General features: G+C 52.0%; 2 protein-coding genes across 3 annotated transcripts in view; one reads left to right on the top strand and one right to left on the bottom strand.

Moving 5' to 3' along the window:
• Positions 1-7,765, top strand: part of PSD (pleckstrin and Sec7 domain containing) — a 19,978-nt gene extending 12,213 nt beyond the window's left edge. For both annotated transcript variants that reach the window (XM_069098826.1, XM_069098825.1), the window contains 7 exons: positions 514-557; positions 4,542-4,732; positions 4,932-5,002; positions 5,231-5,388; positions 5,566-5,710; positions 6,059-6,208; positions 6,714-7,765. In XM_069098826.1, coding sequence (XP_068954927.1) covers positions 514-557; positions 4,542-4,732; positions 4,932-5,002; positions 5,231-5,388; positions 5,566-5,710; positions 6,059-6,208; positions 6,714-6,947 — 993 coding nt within the window. In that variant the 3' untranslated portion in view covers positions 6,948-7,765. The remainder of the gene's footprint in view (positions 1-513; positions 558-4,541; positions 4,733-4,931; positions 5,003-5,230; positions 5,389-5,565; positions 5,711-6,058; positions 6,209-6,713) is intronic.
• Positions 7,766-7,875: 110 nt separating this feature from the next.
• NFKB2 (nuclear factor kappa B subunit 2) overlaps positions 7,876-11,570 on the bottom strand; it is a 9,448-nt gene continuing 5,753 nt past the window's right edge. The window contains exons 13-22 of the mRNA XM_069097393.1: positions 11,521-11,570; positions 11,134-11,248; positions 10,832-11,039; positions 10,374-10,543; positions 9,412-9,514; positions 9,091-9,242; positions 8,933-9,002; positions 8,615-8,784; positions 8,409-8,520; positions 7,876-8,175 (exon numbers count right to left, since the gene is read on the bottom strand). The exon at positions 11,521-11,570 is cut by the window's right edge and continues 3 nt beyond it. Of these exons, the coding sequence (XP_068953494.1) occupies positions 8,054-8,175; positions 8,409-8,520; positions 8,615-8,784; positions 8,933-9,002; positions 9,091-9,242; positions 9,412-9,514; positions 10,374-10,543; positions 10,832-11,039; positions 11,134-11,248; positions 11,521-11,570 (1,272 nt within the window). The 3' untranslated portion in view covers positions 7,876-8,053. The remainder of the gene's footprint in view (positions 8,176-8,408; positions 8,521-8,614; positions 8,785-8,932; positions 9,003-9,090; positions 9,243-9,411; positions 9,515-10,373; positions 10,544-10,831; positions 11,040-11,133; positions 11,249-11,520) is intronic.

Genomic DNA, 11,570 nt, shown 5'->3' with positions numbered 1-11,570 from the left:
CCATTTCCATTGAAGCAGGAATGATGAAAATTGGAAGGAAAGGAGAGACTCCCCCTCCTCACCTTCCCATCCACCAAATACCCCAGTCATTTCTCCCTGGAAAGGTCTGCCCAATTTAGCAAACACTGATTAAATATCCACTGTGTGCAAAATGCTGTTCTAGGCATTGGAGGAGAGGAAAAAGTCAGTCCTAGGCTTGTGTGTTCTGAGATTCTCTCTTGACATTGGTAGCAAAGGGGAGGGACTAGGAAACAAGGTTCTGGAGTTTTTTCCAGGATGTCATCCCCCAACTGAGCCTCTATTCAGTTTCTATATCAGTTAATAGGAGTGTCAAGATCAGGAAAAGACATAGTTGTTCTGTTTAACTTCCCTCATCTCCCCAAGCGAGGCCTGGGGCACCTAAGGTAGTGGTGGTGGGAGGGATGGTTGTTTTCCTAAGGGTGTAGGCACTGCAGTTAGTGGCCTTGGTCTGTGCCTGCCTCTGAACCATGTCTCTTCCTCTCTTCCCCCTAGGCTCTGTACAGTTCCATCAAGAATGAGAAGCTTCAGTGGGCCATGTGAGTTACTGGGGAGATGGGGTTGGGGAGGACTAGCTTGGGTAACAGGGTGATGGGCCCCTTCACCCTCTTCAGCTCTCTTCCTTCTTTGGTGCTCACCAGGCCAGGCTCTGTCTCTCATCTCCAGTCTGTTATGACAGCATCAGTGGAAGTTTCTTGGAGGAAGGAGGGGGGTATGTTCCTAGTCCAAGAATGGGAGATCTTGAGGGAGACAGAATAGGGGAAAGGTGGGGTCATGTGAAGGGATAAGAGAGGACAGCAACCCACAGGGGGTCCTGAGATAAGTCTAAGGGGCAGGGTTAGGGCAATTGGGCAGTGAATTTAGTGTGCCCCCCATATATAGAGACCCTTCCTCAATCTTGGGAGGAAGGTGGGTATTACTGAGGAAGGAGATATGGTCCCCAGCATTAGAGAAGGAACTGGATTTGCTTAGACCCCTTCATTAACCTGCTAGTCTTTACTGATACCCAGCTCTTGAAGGAGGTGTGTTCCCCCACAGTTTAGCTGGGAAGGCAAGGTTCATGCATGAGGTCCCTCTGCTTCCTTCATTCACACCTCAAAACTCCAGTCTCAGAGGAATAGAATTCCTTCTTTCTCCCCAAATTAACCATTCCACCTGTGACCTTGATCTCTTTCTTCTTGGGATTTTGCAACATTATCTTCTTTTAGAATCATTGAATCTTAGTTGAAAGGCCAGCTAATCCAAGCTTTGCTTGTGCAGGAATTCCCCCCCAAACATCCCCAACAAAACAGTCATCAAGCTTCCTTCACTTGAAATCCTCTAAGGGCTGTGGGGGGAGAAGCTACTTCCTCTGGAGGCAACTGGTTCCACTTCTGAACAGTTCTAGTCATTAGGAAATGAGCCTGTCCGCCTCTCTGCCACTTTCAGTAGCTCTTTTTATCCTCAGTCCCATCAAGCTTCTCAGGGGACACCCACTGTTTTTGGTTTTGTCTTTGTGGTGGACTGGCACAGCACCTGGAACATAGTAGGTGCTTAATAAATGCTTATTGAATGACTGAATCTCTTCTGCTTTACTTCCTTGCCTTCTGCCTATAACATGTTCAGGTCACTCCTGTTCTAAAACAAAACTAAATTCCTCTAACACTAACTACTACATCCTCAATTCATTGTCTCCTCTTTCTCTTCTCCTTTTGCTGCTAAATTTCTAAAAGGAGTGGTCTGGATTTGCTGATCTCACTTCCTATCCATTCCACAAGTTAACACTGCACTTTGTCCTCCATTCCCACTAGACCACCGAAAGTGCCTTTTCCTACCCCCTTATTGCCTAATCCGATGACCTCTTCTCTTCTTCCTTGATGTGTGTGGGTGTGTGTGACCGACACTGTTGAGCATCCTATTTTTTTTTTAATATTTTCTTCTCCTTTGGTTTCTGTGATCCCATATGGCCTGCTTCTCTCCCTCCGTTTCTGGTCATTCCTTTGCCAGCTTCACTGGCTCCTCCTCCTCTTCCTCTTCCAGGATCCCAAGACTCTGTCCTTGGTCCTCCCCACTTCTCTCTCTATCCTCTAACCCCAGGTGATCTCAAACATTCCTGTGTGGCTTCAGCTCATTAATTATCAGATCTGCATCTCTGGTCTTGACCTCCCTGTTCAGCTCAAGCTTTGAATTTCCAGCTACTAGTAGTTGGGGATTCTGATGATGAAATTAAATAAAATTCCTGCCTTCAGGGAGTTTACAGTCAAACAGAGGGCATGATGTAGAGGTCCCACAAGTAGCTGAAGTTCAGTATATCCACAACCAAGCTTAACATCTTCTGCCAAAAAAAGTAGCTCCTGCTTCTGACCCGACTTCCTTATTTCTGTTAATGGCATCACTATTCTCTCAGTCACTCAGGCGCAAAAACCTCAGTCATCTTTGACTCCTTCCTCTTCCTTGATACTTTATCCAAACAGGCATTAACATCTCTTAGGTATGTTTTGATTTCTACTACCATCACCCTAGTAATTCACAGATCTCTCATGGAGATCATTGTAACACTTCCTAACTCTCCCTCTGAAATACAGCTTACAAATCCCTGCCAGGGTAATTAATTAATTGTCCTAAAGCATAACTCTGTCTGGTCATCTGTTCACATTGCTGTATTCAAAAACCTTTAATGTTTCCTCACTGGCCATAGGATGAAGCCTAGACTATTTAGAATGGCATTCAAAGCTCTCCCTTATCTGACCCTAATCTGTCTTTCCAATTTTATCTCCCACATTTATTGTTGGCAGATTATTTCCCAACACAATTCATTCTTTCTCAGTTATGTCCTCATGCTCATGGCCTGGAGTGCCATCCCTCCCAACTCTGCTTGCTTAAAAAAAATCCTACCATCCTTCAGGTTCTCCCTAAAATGACACCTCATCCATGAAGTCTTCCCAGATTTGGCCTAGATGGAGGATATTTCTTTCTTTTTATTGATTTAAGTACCATATTCTGATTTGTTTGATATTCATCTTGCTGGGACCATGCTTTCTACTTTTCTGAACTCCCTTATCCTGCACATAATTAGTACATAGTAAACATTTGTTGAGGGAAAGAATGAATACAAATATAGTAAAGAATAAACTAGTTGGGGTGGCCAGGTGGCTCAGCGAGTAAGAGCACCGGCCCCAGAGTTGGGATTACCTGGGATCGAATCCGGGCTCAGATACTTAGCACCACACACAGAAATAACTGGCCATGCAACCTTGAGCAAGTTACTTAACCCCAATTGCTTAAAAAAAAAAGAATAAACTAGTTGTGTTTGCTCAATTATGTGGTGAAGTCAGTACCATGAGCCTGGGGGAATGAAAGATCACGGGTGACCAGTGTCTTCCTAGTATTCCCAGAGAGGAGTTTTAAACTTTGTCTTGAAGGATATGTTGCTTTTGGAAACCTGGAGAAGGGCAGGGCCTTCAGAAAGAAAGGAGGGACGCTGTAAAGAGACACAAGGAAAGGGCCAGTATGGTAGAATTTTGTACTAATGGGGCCAACAAGCAGTTATGGGTCCATATGTAATAGGTATCTAAAGTTACATACTCTCACCTAAAGGGGCCAGAAAGCACTACTTTATTTCTTGCTGCCCCCAATGTCTCTAGCACTGATTACCCTAGACCCCAGATGGAAATTGCCATATGTCAGATTCTTCCTTCTTTCTTCCTTTACTGCCTCCTTCTCTGATAGGAAGGAGAAGAGGAGGAGGAAGCCCTCTCTAGAATTCTCTAGTCTTCCTGTGTTGTCATTGGTCGACAGAGCTGCTGCTAACTGCCAGCTTAGCCAGTCAGTCATAGGGAATATCAAGGATGCTGCACCTGCTCATTCATCATCAAAAAAAGGTTCCTGGTAATAGGGAGGATGTGTTGTGCCTGGAAACACTGGACCCTCAGTGGGCACAACTGAATCCTCAGACTGTTGCTTAGTGTACCCCTTACCATCTTGGAAGTAATTGGTCAGGGGATAAGTAGGAGACTTCATAACTGTTGCTAGATTCTTCAATATGGTCACCAGGGAGATGGTAATTGGCATGGTGGGTATGAATTGGGCTGGTCAGCCTGTAGAGCGCTTCAAGTGTCAGAGAAGTTTGGACTTGATGTAATAAGCAGTAGAGAGCCATTGAACATTCTTGAGCAGAAGAGTGACATGATGTAAACTGTTTTAAGAACTCTCAATCAATTTGTTCAGGATAGTTTAGAGAGGGAAAGACTGGAGCTAGGGAATCCACAATTAAGCTCTTGCAATAGTCAAGCCATTGATTTATTCAACAGTTATTTCTCGAGCACAGTCTCCATGTGTAAGGCCTTGCTCTGCAAGTAATAAGGTTTTAAGGTTTTAGGTTGAATGAAGGAGGCTCAGCTCCAGCCCTCAGATTGTCCCTGGTTTAAGGGAGAGGCCTTGGGTAAGGATTGTCATGGGGAGAAAGAGCTTATAGCTGGAGCTGAGGGGACCCTGGGGAGGCTGGAGGGTGGTGGGATTCCCAGACTGAGCCAACTATCCTGCAGCGATGAAGAGGAACTCCGGCGCTCCCTGTCTGAACTGGCTGACCCCAACCCCAAGGTCATCAAGAGGGTCAGTGGTGGCAGTGGTGGCGGCTCCAGCCCTTTCCTGGACCTGTCCCCAGAGCCTGGTGCTGCCATTTACAAACATGGCCCCCTGGTGCGCAAGGTGCACGCGGACCCTGACTGCAGGAAGAGTACGTGGGGAGGGGGAGAGGATTGGGCAGTGATCCCCATTGTGACAAGGGTGGGGACACTTGGGTCCCCCAGGGGGGATCTTTTTTTTCTGGATTTCAACCAGTCGAACTGAATGAGGTGGGAACAGGATGGGCTGGTGATGTCACTCCTCTTCCATGACCTTATCTGTAATTCTGTCCCTTCTGACCCTCCTCCTAGCACCCCGAGGGAAGCGCGGCTGGAAGGCCTTCCATGGCATTCTGAAGGGGATGATCCTCTACCTACAAAAGGTACCAGGGGAGTGGAGGGCAGGGGAAGGGCTGGGCCTGGTTGGGGTTTCTCAGTGCATCCATGCTCCCTGAGCCATGCCCTGGAGGATATGGGTGTGCTCAGAATAATAGAGTGAGAAAGCAAGATCAGTGGGGGATGGGTTTGAGAGGTTCCTGGGGATGATGGGGCAGGGCCTGGGGCAGGCCTGAGCTGTGTCTGTGCCTGGGTATGGCTGTCTGCATTGGCAGGAGGAGTACCAGCCAGGCACGGCTCTGGTGGAGGAAGAACTGAAGAATGCCATCAGCATCCACCATGCCCTGGCCACCCGTGCCAGTGACTACAGCAAGAGGCCTCACGTCTTCTACCTGCGCACGGCAGACTGGCGGGTTTTCCTTTTCCAGGCACAGTGAGTCACAGCCCTAGATTCCCATTGTGTCTAGTCTAGAGCCCCTAGACCCTAGAGAACTGACCCTGACCAGGTTCAGAGTCCTTCCCGCTGAGTCAGTGCAGCCCCTAGCTTGGAAAGAAGTGGTGAGGGGGCCTCCTACACAGGCCTTAGAGACCTGTCACCACCCCACCCTAGGAGCTTGGAGCAGATGCATTCCTGGATCACCCGCATCAATGTGGTGGCGGCCATGTTCTCTGCCCCGCCCTTTCCAGCTGCCATCAGTTCTCAGAAGAAATTCAGTCGCCCTCTGCTGCCCAGTTCAGCCACCCGCCTCTCCCAGGTAATGCCCTCTCCTCCCCTGATTTTCTCCCCTGGGAGAAGAGAGAACTGGATTTGGAGTCCAAGGACCCTGAGGTTTGAGCCCTACCTGTGTCACGACCCTCCCCTTGGGCCATCTTGGGCAAGGTCTCTTCCTCTCCTCGGGTCTCAGTTCCTAAAACAAAGGGGTTTTGGACTCTATGACCTCTAAACCCTGTTCAGCTCTAAATTCTACAGTCTTCTAGGAAATACCCCAATATAGGCACTTTTCATCTCCTAAGAATGCCCCCAGTCTGCTCTCTCTTCCCTGAGGGATGTGGGACATGGGAGGATGTGACTGATCCCAGTCGTCCTTTCCCTGCCTGGGCAGGAGGAGCAGGTGCGGACGCATGAAGCCAAACTCAGGGCCATGGTGTCCGAGCTTCGGGAGCACAGGGCTCACCAACAGCAGCCAGACAGGAAAGGGAAGAGCAAGGAGGCTGAGGAACAGCGGCAGAAGGAAGCCTATCTGGAATTTGAGGTGTGGGAGACCCAAAACTTCTATGATTCTCATTCCCTCCAAGAGGAGCCCCTCAGACCCAGGGTTCCTCAGGGCTAACCCTAGCCCACCCCTTCCACCCCAATCCCTCTCAGTTCAGTTTGGTGAGGAGTTATTGAACATTGGCTGTGTGCAGAGAGCCCTGTGTGCTGGGAGCTATGTGAATGTAGGCAAGTTTGAACTCTGTGCCTCAGTTTCCTCATGGGTAAGATGGGATGGGACTTGATGGCCTCTAAGGGACATTCTGTGAGGCCTTAGCTCAACCCCCAGCTCCCCTATACATGTGGCTCTCACCCTTTAGACCTTCCCAAGCCCTCAACATGCCCAGTCATATGGTCTCAAGCCTTGGAGATGGCAGTGAGGTTTCCTGAAGGCCTCAATCCTGAGCCCTCAGAGAAAGACCAGAGCTAGCCTTGGCAAGGCTCCTGGGGCCGGGGAACCAAGGGGTGGCTCTCACATGCCTATCTCCCTGCTCTCTTCCTCTCAGAAATCTCGATACAGTACCTACGCAGCACTGCTACGAGCCAAACTGAAGGCAGGCAGTGAGGAGCTGGAGGCCGTGGAGGCTGTGCTGTGCCAGGCTGTGCCCGGGGTCATTGAGGATGGGCTCCCTGCGTCCTGCTCCAGTCCCACTCTGCAGCCTGAGCCACCTCCACAGAACAGGCCACACCGCTCTGGTCTCGAACCCCGGGTAGGGAGCAGTGGGCGGCAGAAACCCTGACCCGTGGGTAGGGGCCAGGAGGGAGGGGACAGCAACCGCCAGCCGGCCACCTGCATGACCTCTGACCCTGCCCCAGCCAGGGCCTGACTGCGCCGGACGCGGGGCCCTGAAGGCACCGTGGACACTGCCCAAGCTAAGCCCCAGGGGCTGGGGCCATCCACCAGGCTCCCCATTTTGTGATACCATTTTGCACTTTTTCTTATTCAATGGTGGGAGGGTTGAGGGAGGGACCTTTCAATGACATTTTTTTGGGGGGGGGAGGGCACATGCTGGGGGGCCTCACTTTCCTGCTTTCTATTTGGGCCTCCTGGACCCCTCTCCCAGACACCAGCAATCCCCCCTGTCTCAGGCCTTGTCCTGGGGGGATGGTGGGCATCCCCAGGGGTATGGGAGGCCTGAGTTTCTCAGGCTTTCCTGTCTCTCTGGGCTCTCAGCTGTAGGCCGAGCTGGTTTTCTCTCCTCTCCTCTCCTCTTTCTTTCTCTCTCTCCTCTCCTCTCCTCTCCTCTCTCTCTCTCTCTCTCTCTCTCTCTCTCTCTCTCTCTCTCTCTCTTTCCCTTCTCTCTCTCTCTCTCTCCCTCCCCCACCTCTCACCCACAAGGGCTTTCTCTCATCCTGGAGCTGGAGTGGGGTGGGGTGACACAGGGCCCTTAGATAATGCAGTTTCTGGCAGGGCCTCATGCCCCCTGTACATAGGACCTGGGGCAGGGGTGCTGGGGGAGGGGCAGTGACCCAAAAGCCCTTCTTCCAGTACCTTTGCGCCTCCTAACCCCACTTTCTGTATAGTCCCTGACACAATTAAAATTTGCTCTGGAGCCCCCGGCTATGTCCGGACTCTTTCCTGTGTCCATATGGCTGTACTCCATGGAGTTGGCACAGATATTTTGCATGATGCATGAAGTGGGGGTGAGAGCAGAGAACTGGAGCCTATGTCCTAGGGTGGGGCTGTTGGGTCCCCAGCCCCCACACCTTTATTCATCAGAACCAAAGGACCAATCAGGGCATAAATAAGGGCGCGGGCACAGGTGGGGGTATCTGTACAGCGGGCGCCTCCAGGGCAGGCATGGGGCTGGATGAAGTGTTGCCCATGCTGTGGGCATGGTTGGCATCAGTGCACCTGCTCCTCAGGGGGCCTGTGGCTGAGCTCCCCAGGAGGCGTGGGTACCATGCTCCTCTTTTCCTGTTCCTCCTCCACTGACTGGCTGCCATAGGCACTGTCCTCCTTTACCTCTGGGGTGGGAAAGAGGAAGGAAGGGTCAGGGTCTAGTCCCTCCCCCAAAGCCAGCCCCAACCCCCCCAGACAGAGTTAGCCCTCTAAGACCATCACAGTGCTTACTGTCCTGGGCTCCCACCTGTAAACAGACCTCACACAAAGTTTAGAGCCAGTGGCCCCAAGTAACTCCCCGAATCTCCCCGGATCTCCCCAGCTTTGACTCCTTTGCCATTCCCCCTTTGCTTCTTACCTGTGCTGGGGAGCTTGTCCCTGGGTTCTGTTCCCTGCAGGAGCCGCACACCCTCATCCAGGCCCATGGCAGCCAGAGCATCTAGCAGGCCTGCCAAGTCTCCTCCGGCCAGCTATGGGGAGAGGCGAAGGGAAAGAGAGTTTGGGGGTGGGGTCACTGAGGGGATGGGAGGGCAGGGGTCAGGGCACCAGAGCCCAGACACTGACCTGGTAGCTTCGAATCAGGCTGCCGCTAGGAGAGGCCGTGCTGCGATATGTGTCCACCAGGCTGCGAAGCCCTAACCTCTCTGCCAGTTCAGCCCAATCTCCCCCACCTGGTCCATCCAACAGCCGCTCCAGGCCCTGCAAGGTTGCGGTCCCCAGGGACAGTCCGGGTCCTGCGGTAGACAGACACACTGTAGTGACCCAGGCTCTCAGGGCAGAGGAGGTGGAGAGGGAAGGTCTGGCTCAAGGTTGCACCATAATACCCCTTCCCATCCTTGGGGCGAGGAGAAAAATTAGGAGGATGTGGAGCATGGGTCTTACCTGTGGGGCTTGGGGGAGTCAGGGGTGGCTCTGTGCTCTCCTGAGCAGCCTTCAGCAGCAAGGTCCTAACCTAGAGTGGAGGGTATCTCAGAAATGCTACAGCGCATACCAAACCCAGCTACTGACCCCTCAAACATCCCTGCCCTTGCGGGTTGTACCTTAGCACTTCGGGTCAAGTCCAGAGGGGTGTGACCACGGTATTTCCTCCCACTTCCTTCCTCAGCCCCATCTGAATCTGAGTCACTGCCTGAGTTTGGGGGTGAGGGCAGTGGGCAAAGGGGCTCTTCATTCTCAGCCTGTACATCGGCTCCTGGCAGAGAGAGAGGGCATAGACAGAGGGGGTAGAGGTAGAAATCCTGTGGCCCCCAAGGCCAGGAAATGCACCCCGTCCCCACCAGAGGAGGTCAGGATTAAAAAGGGACCCCAGGGAGAAACTGGCCAGGAGCAGTTTCTGGGGCTGTGGGGTCAAGGGTACTCACCAGCCTTGAGTAGCAGGCGGGTGAGGGTGGGGGAGCCCAGCCCAGCTGCCAAGTGCAAGGGTGTGTTTCCAGCAAAAGTTTGGGCATTCACATTGGCACCAAGCTGGCAAGGGGAAGAACAGTTAAGGCTTACAATCTCTTACACCCTCACACCCCTCTAGAGACCAAGATCCAAGAGTCATACATGGGCTCATAAGGTGAGGAACTAGAAGGAACCATGGAGAGTATTTATTTCAAGCTCCTTATTTACATGTGAAGAAATTGAGACCCAGAGAGGTCAATAATAGTGATGGCTAGCATTTACATAGAGTGTTTTATATCTTAGCTCATATAATGCTCAGAATAACCTGTAAGGTGGGTGTTGTCATTATCCCTGTTTTACAGATGAAGACACTGAGACTGAGATTGAGGGACTTGTCCAAGGTCACACAGCTAGCACACGTTTGAGGCAAGATTTGAACTCCAGTCTTCCTGACTCCAAGTCTAGCTACTTATTCACTGTGCTACTTAAGTGCCTTGAGTGACTTGCCCCAGACCACATAGGTTGTAAGGTGGTGTGGGATTTGAACATAGGCTCTTTGATTCCAAAGGAACACTTTCATAACATGGCCCTTTCCTACCTGTCCATTCTTCATACAACCTCCACACACTGCTATCCAAGGACACTGGCATTCTTGCTGTTCCTCCCTCAAGGCATGCTATGTCCCACCTCTGGGCATTTTCTCTGGCCTTCCCTCTCACCGCTACCTTCCAGCTTCCCTTCCCTGGCTTCCTGCCAATCCCACCTTCTACACCAAACCTTTCCCTGGCCCACTCAATGCTGGGGTCTCTCCCTGAGGTCACCTGCTGGGGCTTGTATGCAGTCACCCCCTTCTCATTGGAAGGCAGGGCCCTCTCTGTGTATCTACCGTGCTTAGTGAAATGTCCTGCATCCATGCCTGGTAACAGCCTCATGGACTGACCTTGGTGATGAGGTGGCTAACAAGCCCCAGTTCCTCGGACTCTGTTGCCAGGTGTAAGGCAGTGCGCCCACCTTGGCGTTCTGCCAGCTCCACATCAGCCCCACTGCCCACCAGCAGGTCCAGGCACTCTGAGCTATGGGCACGCACTGCCAGGTGGACTGGATACAGGCCTGTGGGATGAGCATGGCTCAGCATCTGAATCCTGGGGCAGCCCCCGGCCAAGCAGAGAGCACCTGCCTCTGGCCCCAGGAAGCGCAAAGGTCTGTGCCCTTCCAGCCTGGCATGGTGAGCCCTGGCTCCTACCCCCAAATGACATACAGAACCCTTCTCCCATGCCTCCAATAAACCAGTTATCATGGTTCTCTTCCCTGCTACCCCCCAGCTTGGTTGAAGGATCCCCTTCAACTCATTCCAATGTCCCAGGGATGCCTCCTCAGGGTTGTGTGTGGGGCACTCACCCTCATAATCAGGCATGAGTAGCAGTTGGGGAAGGGCAGGCCCTGCATGGCAAAGGAGGGCCTGTAGGAGGCCAGGATTGCCTGCCCGCAGTGCCAGGTGGAGGGCAGAATCTCCATGCCGATCCAGCAGGGTCGGATCAGCACCCATATTCAGTAGGAAGCTGACCACTTGGCTCTGCCCTGTGATCACAGCCAGGTGAAGGGGTGTCTAGGAGCACAAGAGTAAGTTAGGACACACCTCCAGTCATGGGGAGGATTGCCCTTGCCACACACCACTCCTCCCTGCCCAATGCTGGGCATACCTGGTTCAAATGGTTGGTGAGGTTGACGATGCCAAGGTGGGGGACTCGGAAGATAATATGCGCCATCTGCTCGATGACACTTGTCTGTCCATGAATGATAGCCAAGTGGAGAGGTCTGGTGGGGAGAGTGAGGGAGCTGTAGAATTTGATTCTGGAGCCCAGGCCAGCTGCAATTTTGTCCTGAATTAGACTGAACCACCAACCACTCCCCTGACTCCTGCTAAGTCCCAATTCCAGTCTCAGTCCACTAAACTCCTACCTAAAACCCAATCTCCAGCCTCCCAACTGTGTCCTAATCTGTCCCTGCTCCAACCCCACCTCTTACATTTCCCTAGGTCAACATCAACCACATATGAATTCCCATTCCCATCTGCCCTGGCTTCATACGTGTCTCCATTCTCATCCTGGGCCCTCAGCAGGTGACACTGCCCGGCCAG

This window comes from Petaurus breviceps, unplaced genomic scaffold, assembly GCF_028583685.1.
Source record: "Petaurus breviceps papuanus isolate PSGF00001 unplaced genomic scaffold, PetGlider_PUasm1.0 37, whole genome shotgun sequence".
NCBI classification, from domain to species: Eukaryota; Metazoa; Chordata; class Mammalia; order Diprotodontia; family Petauridae; genus Petaurus; species Petaurus breviceps.
Note: the sequence above shows the minus strand (reverse complement) of the source record. Positions and strands in the feature narration are given on the sequence as shown.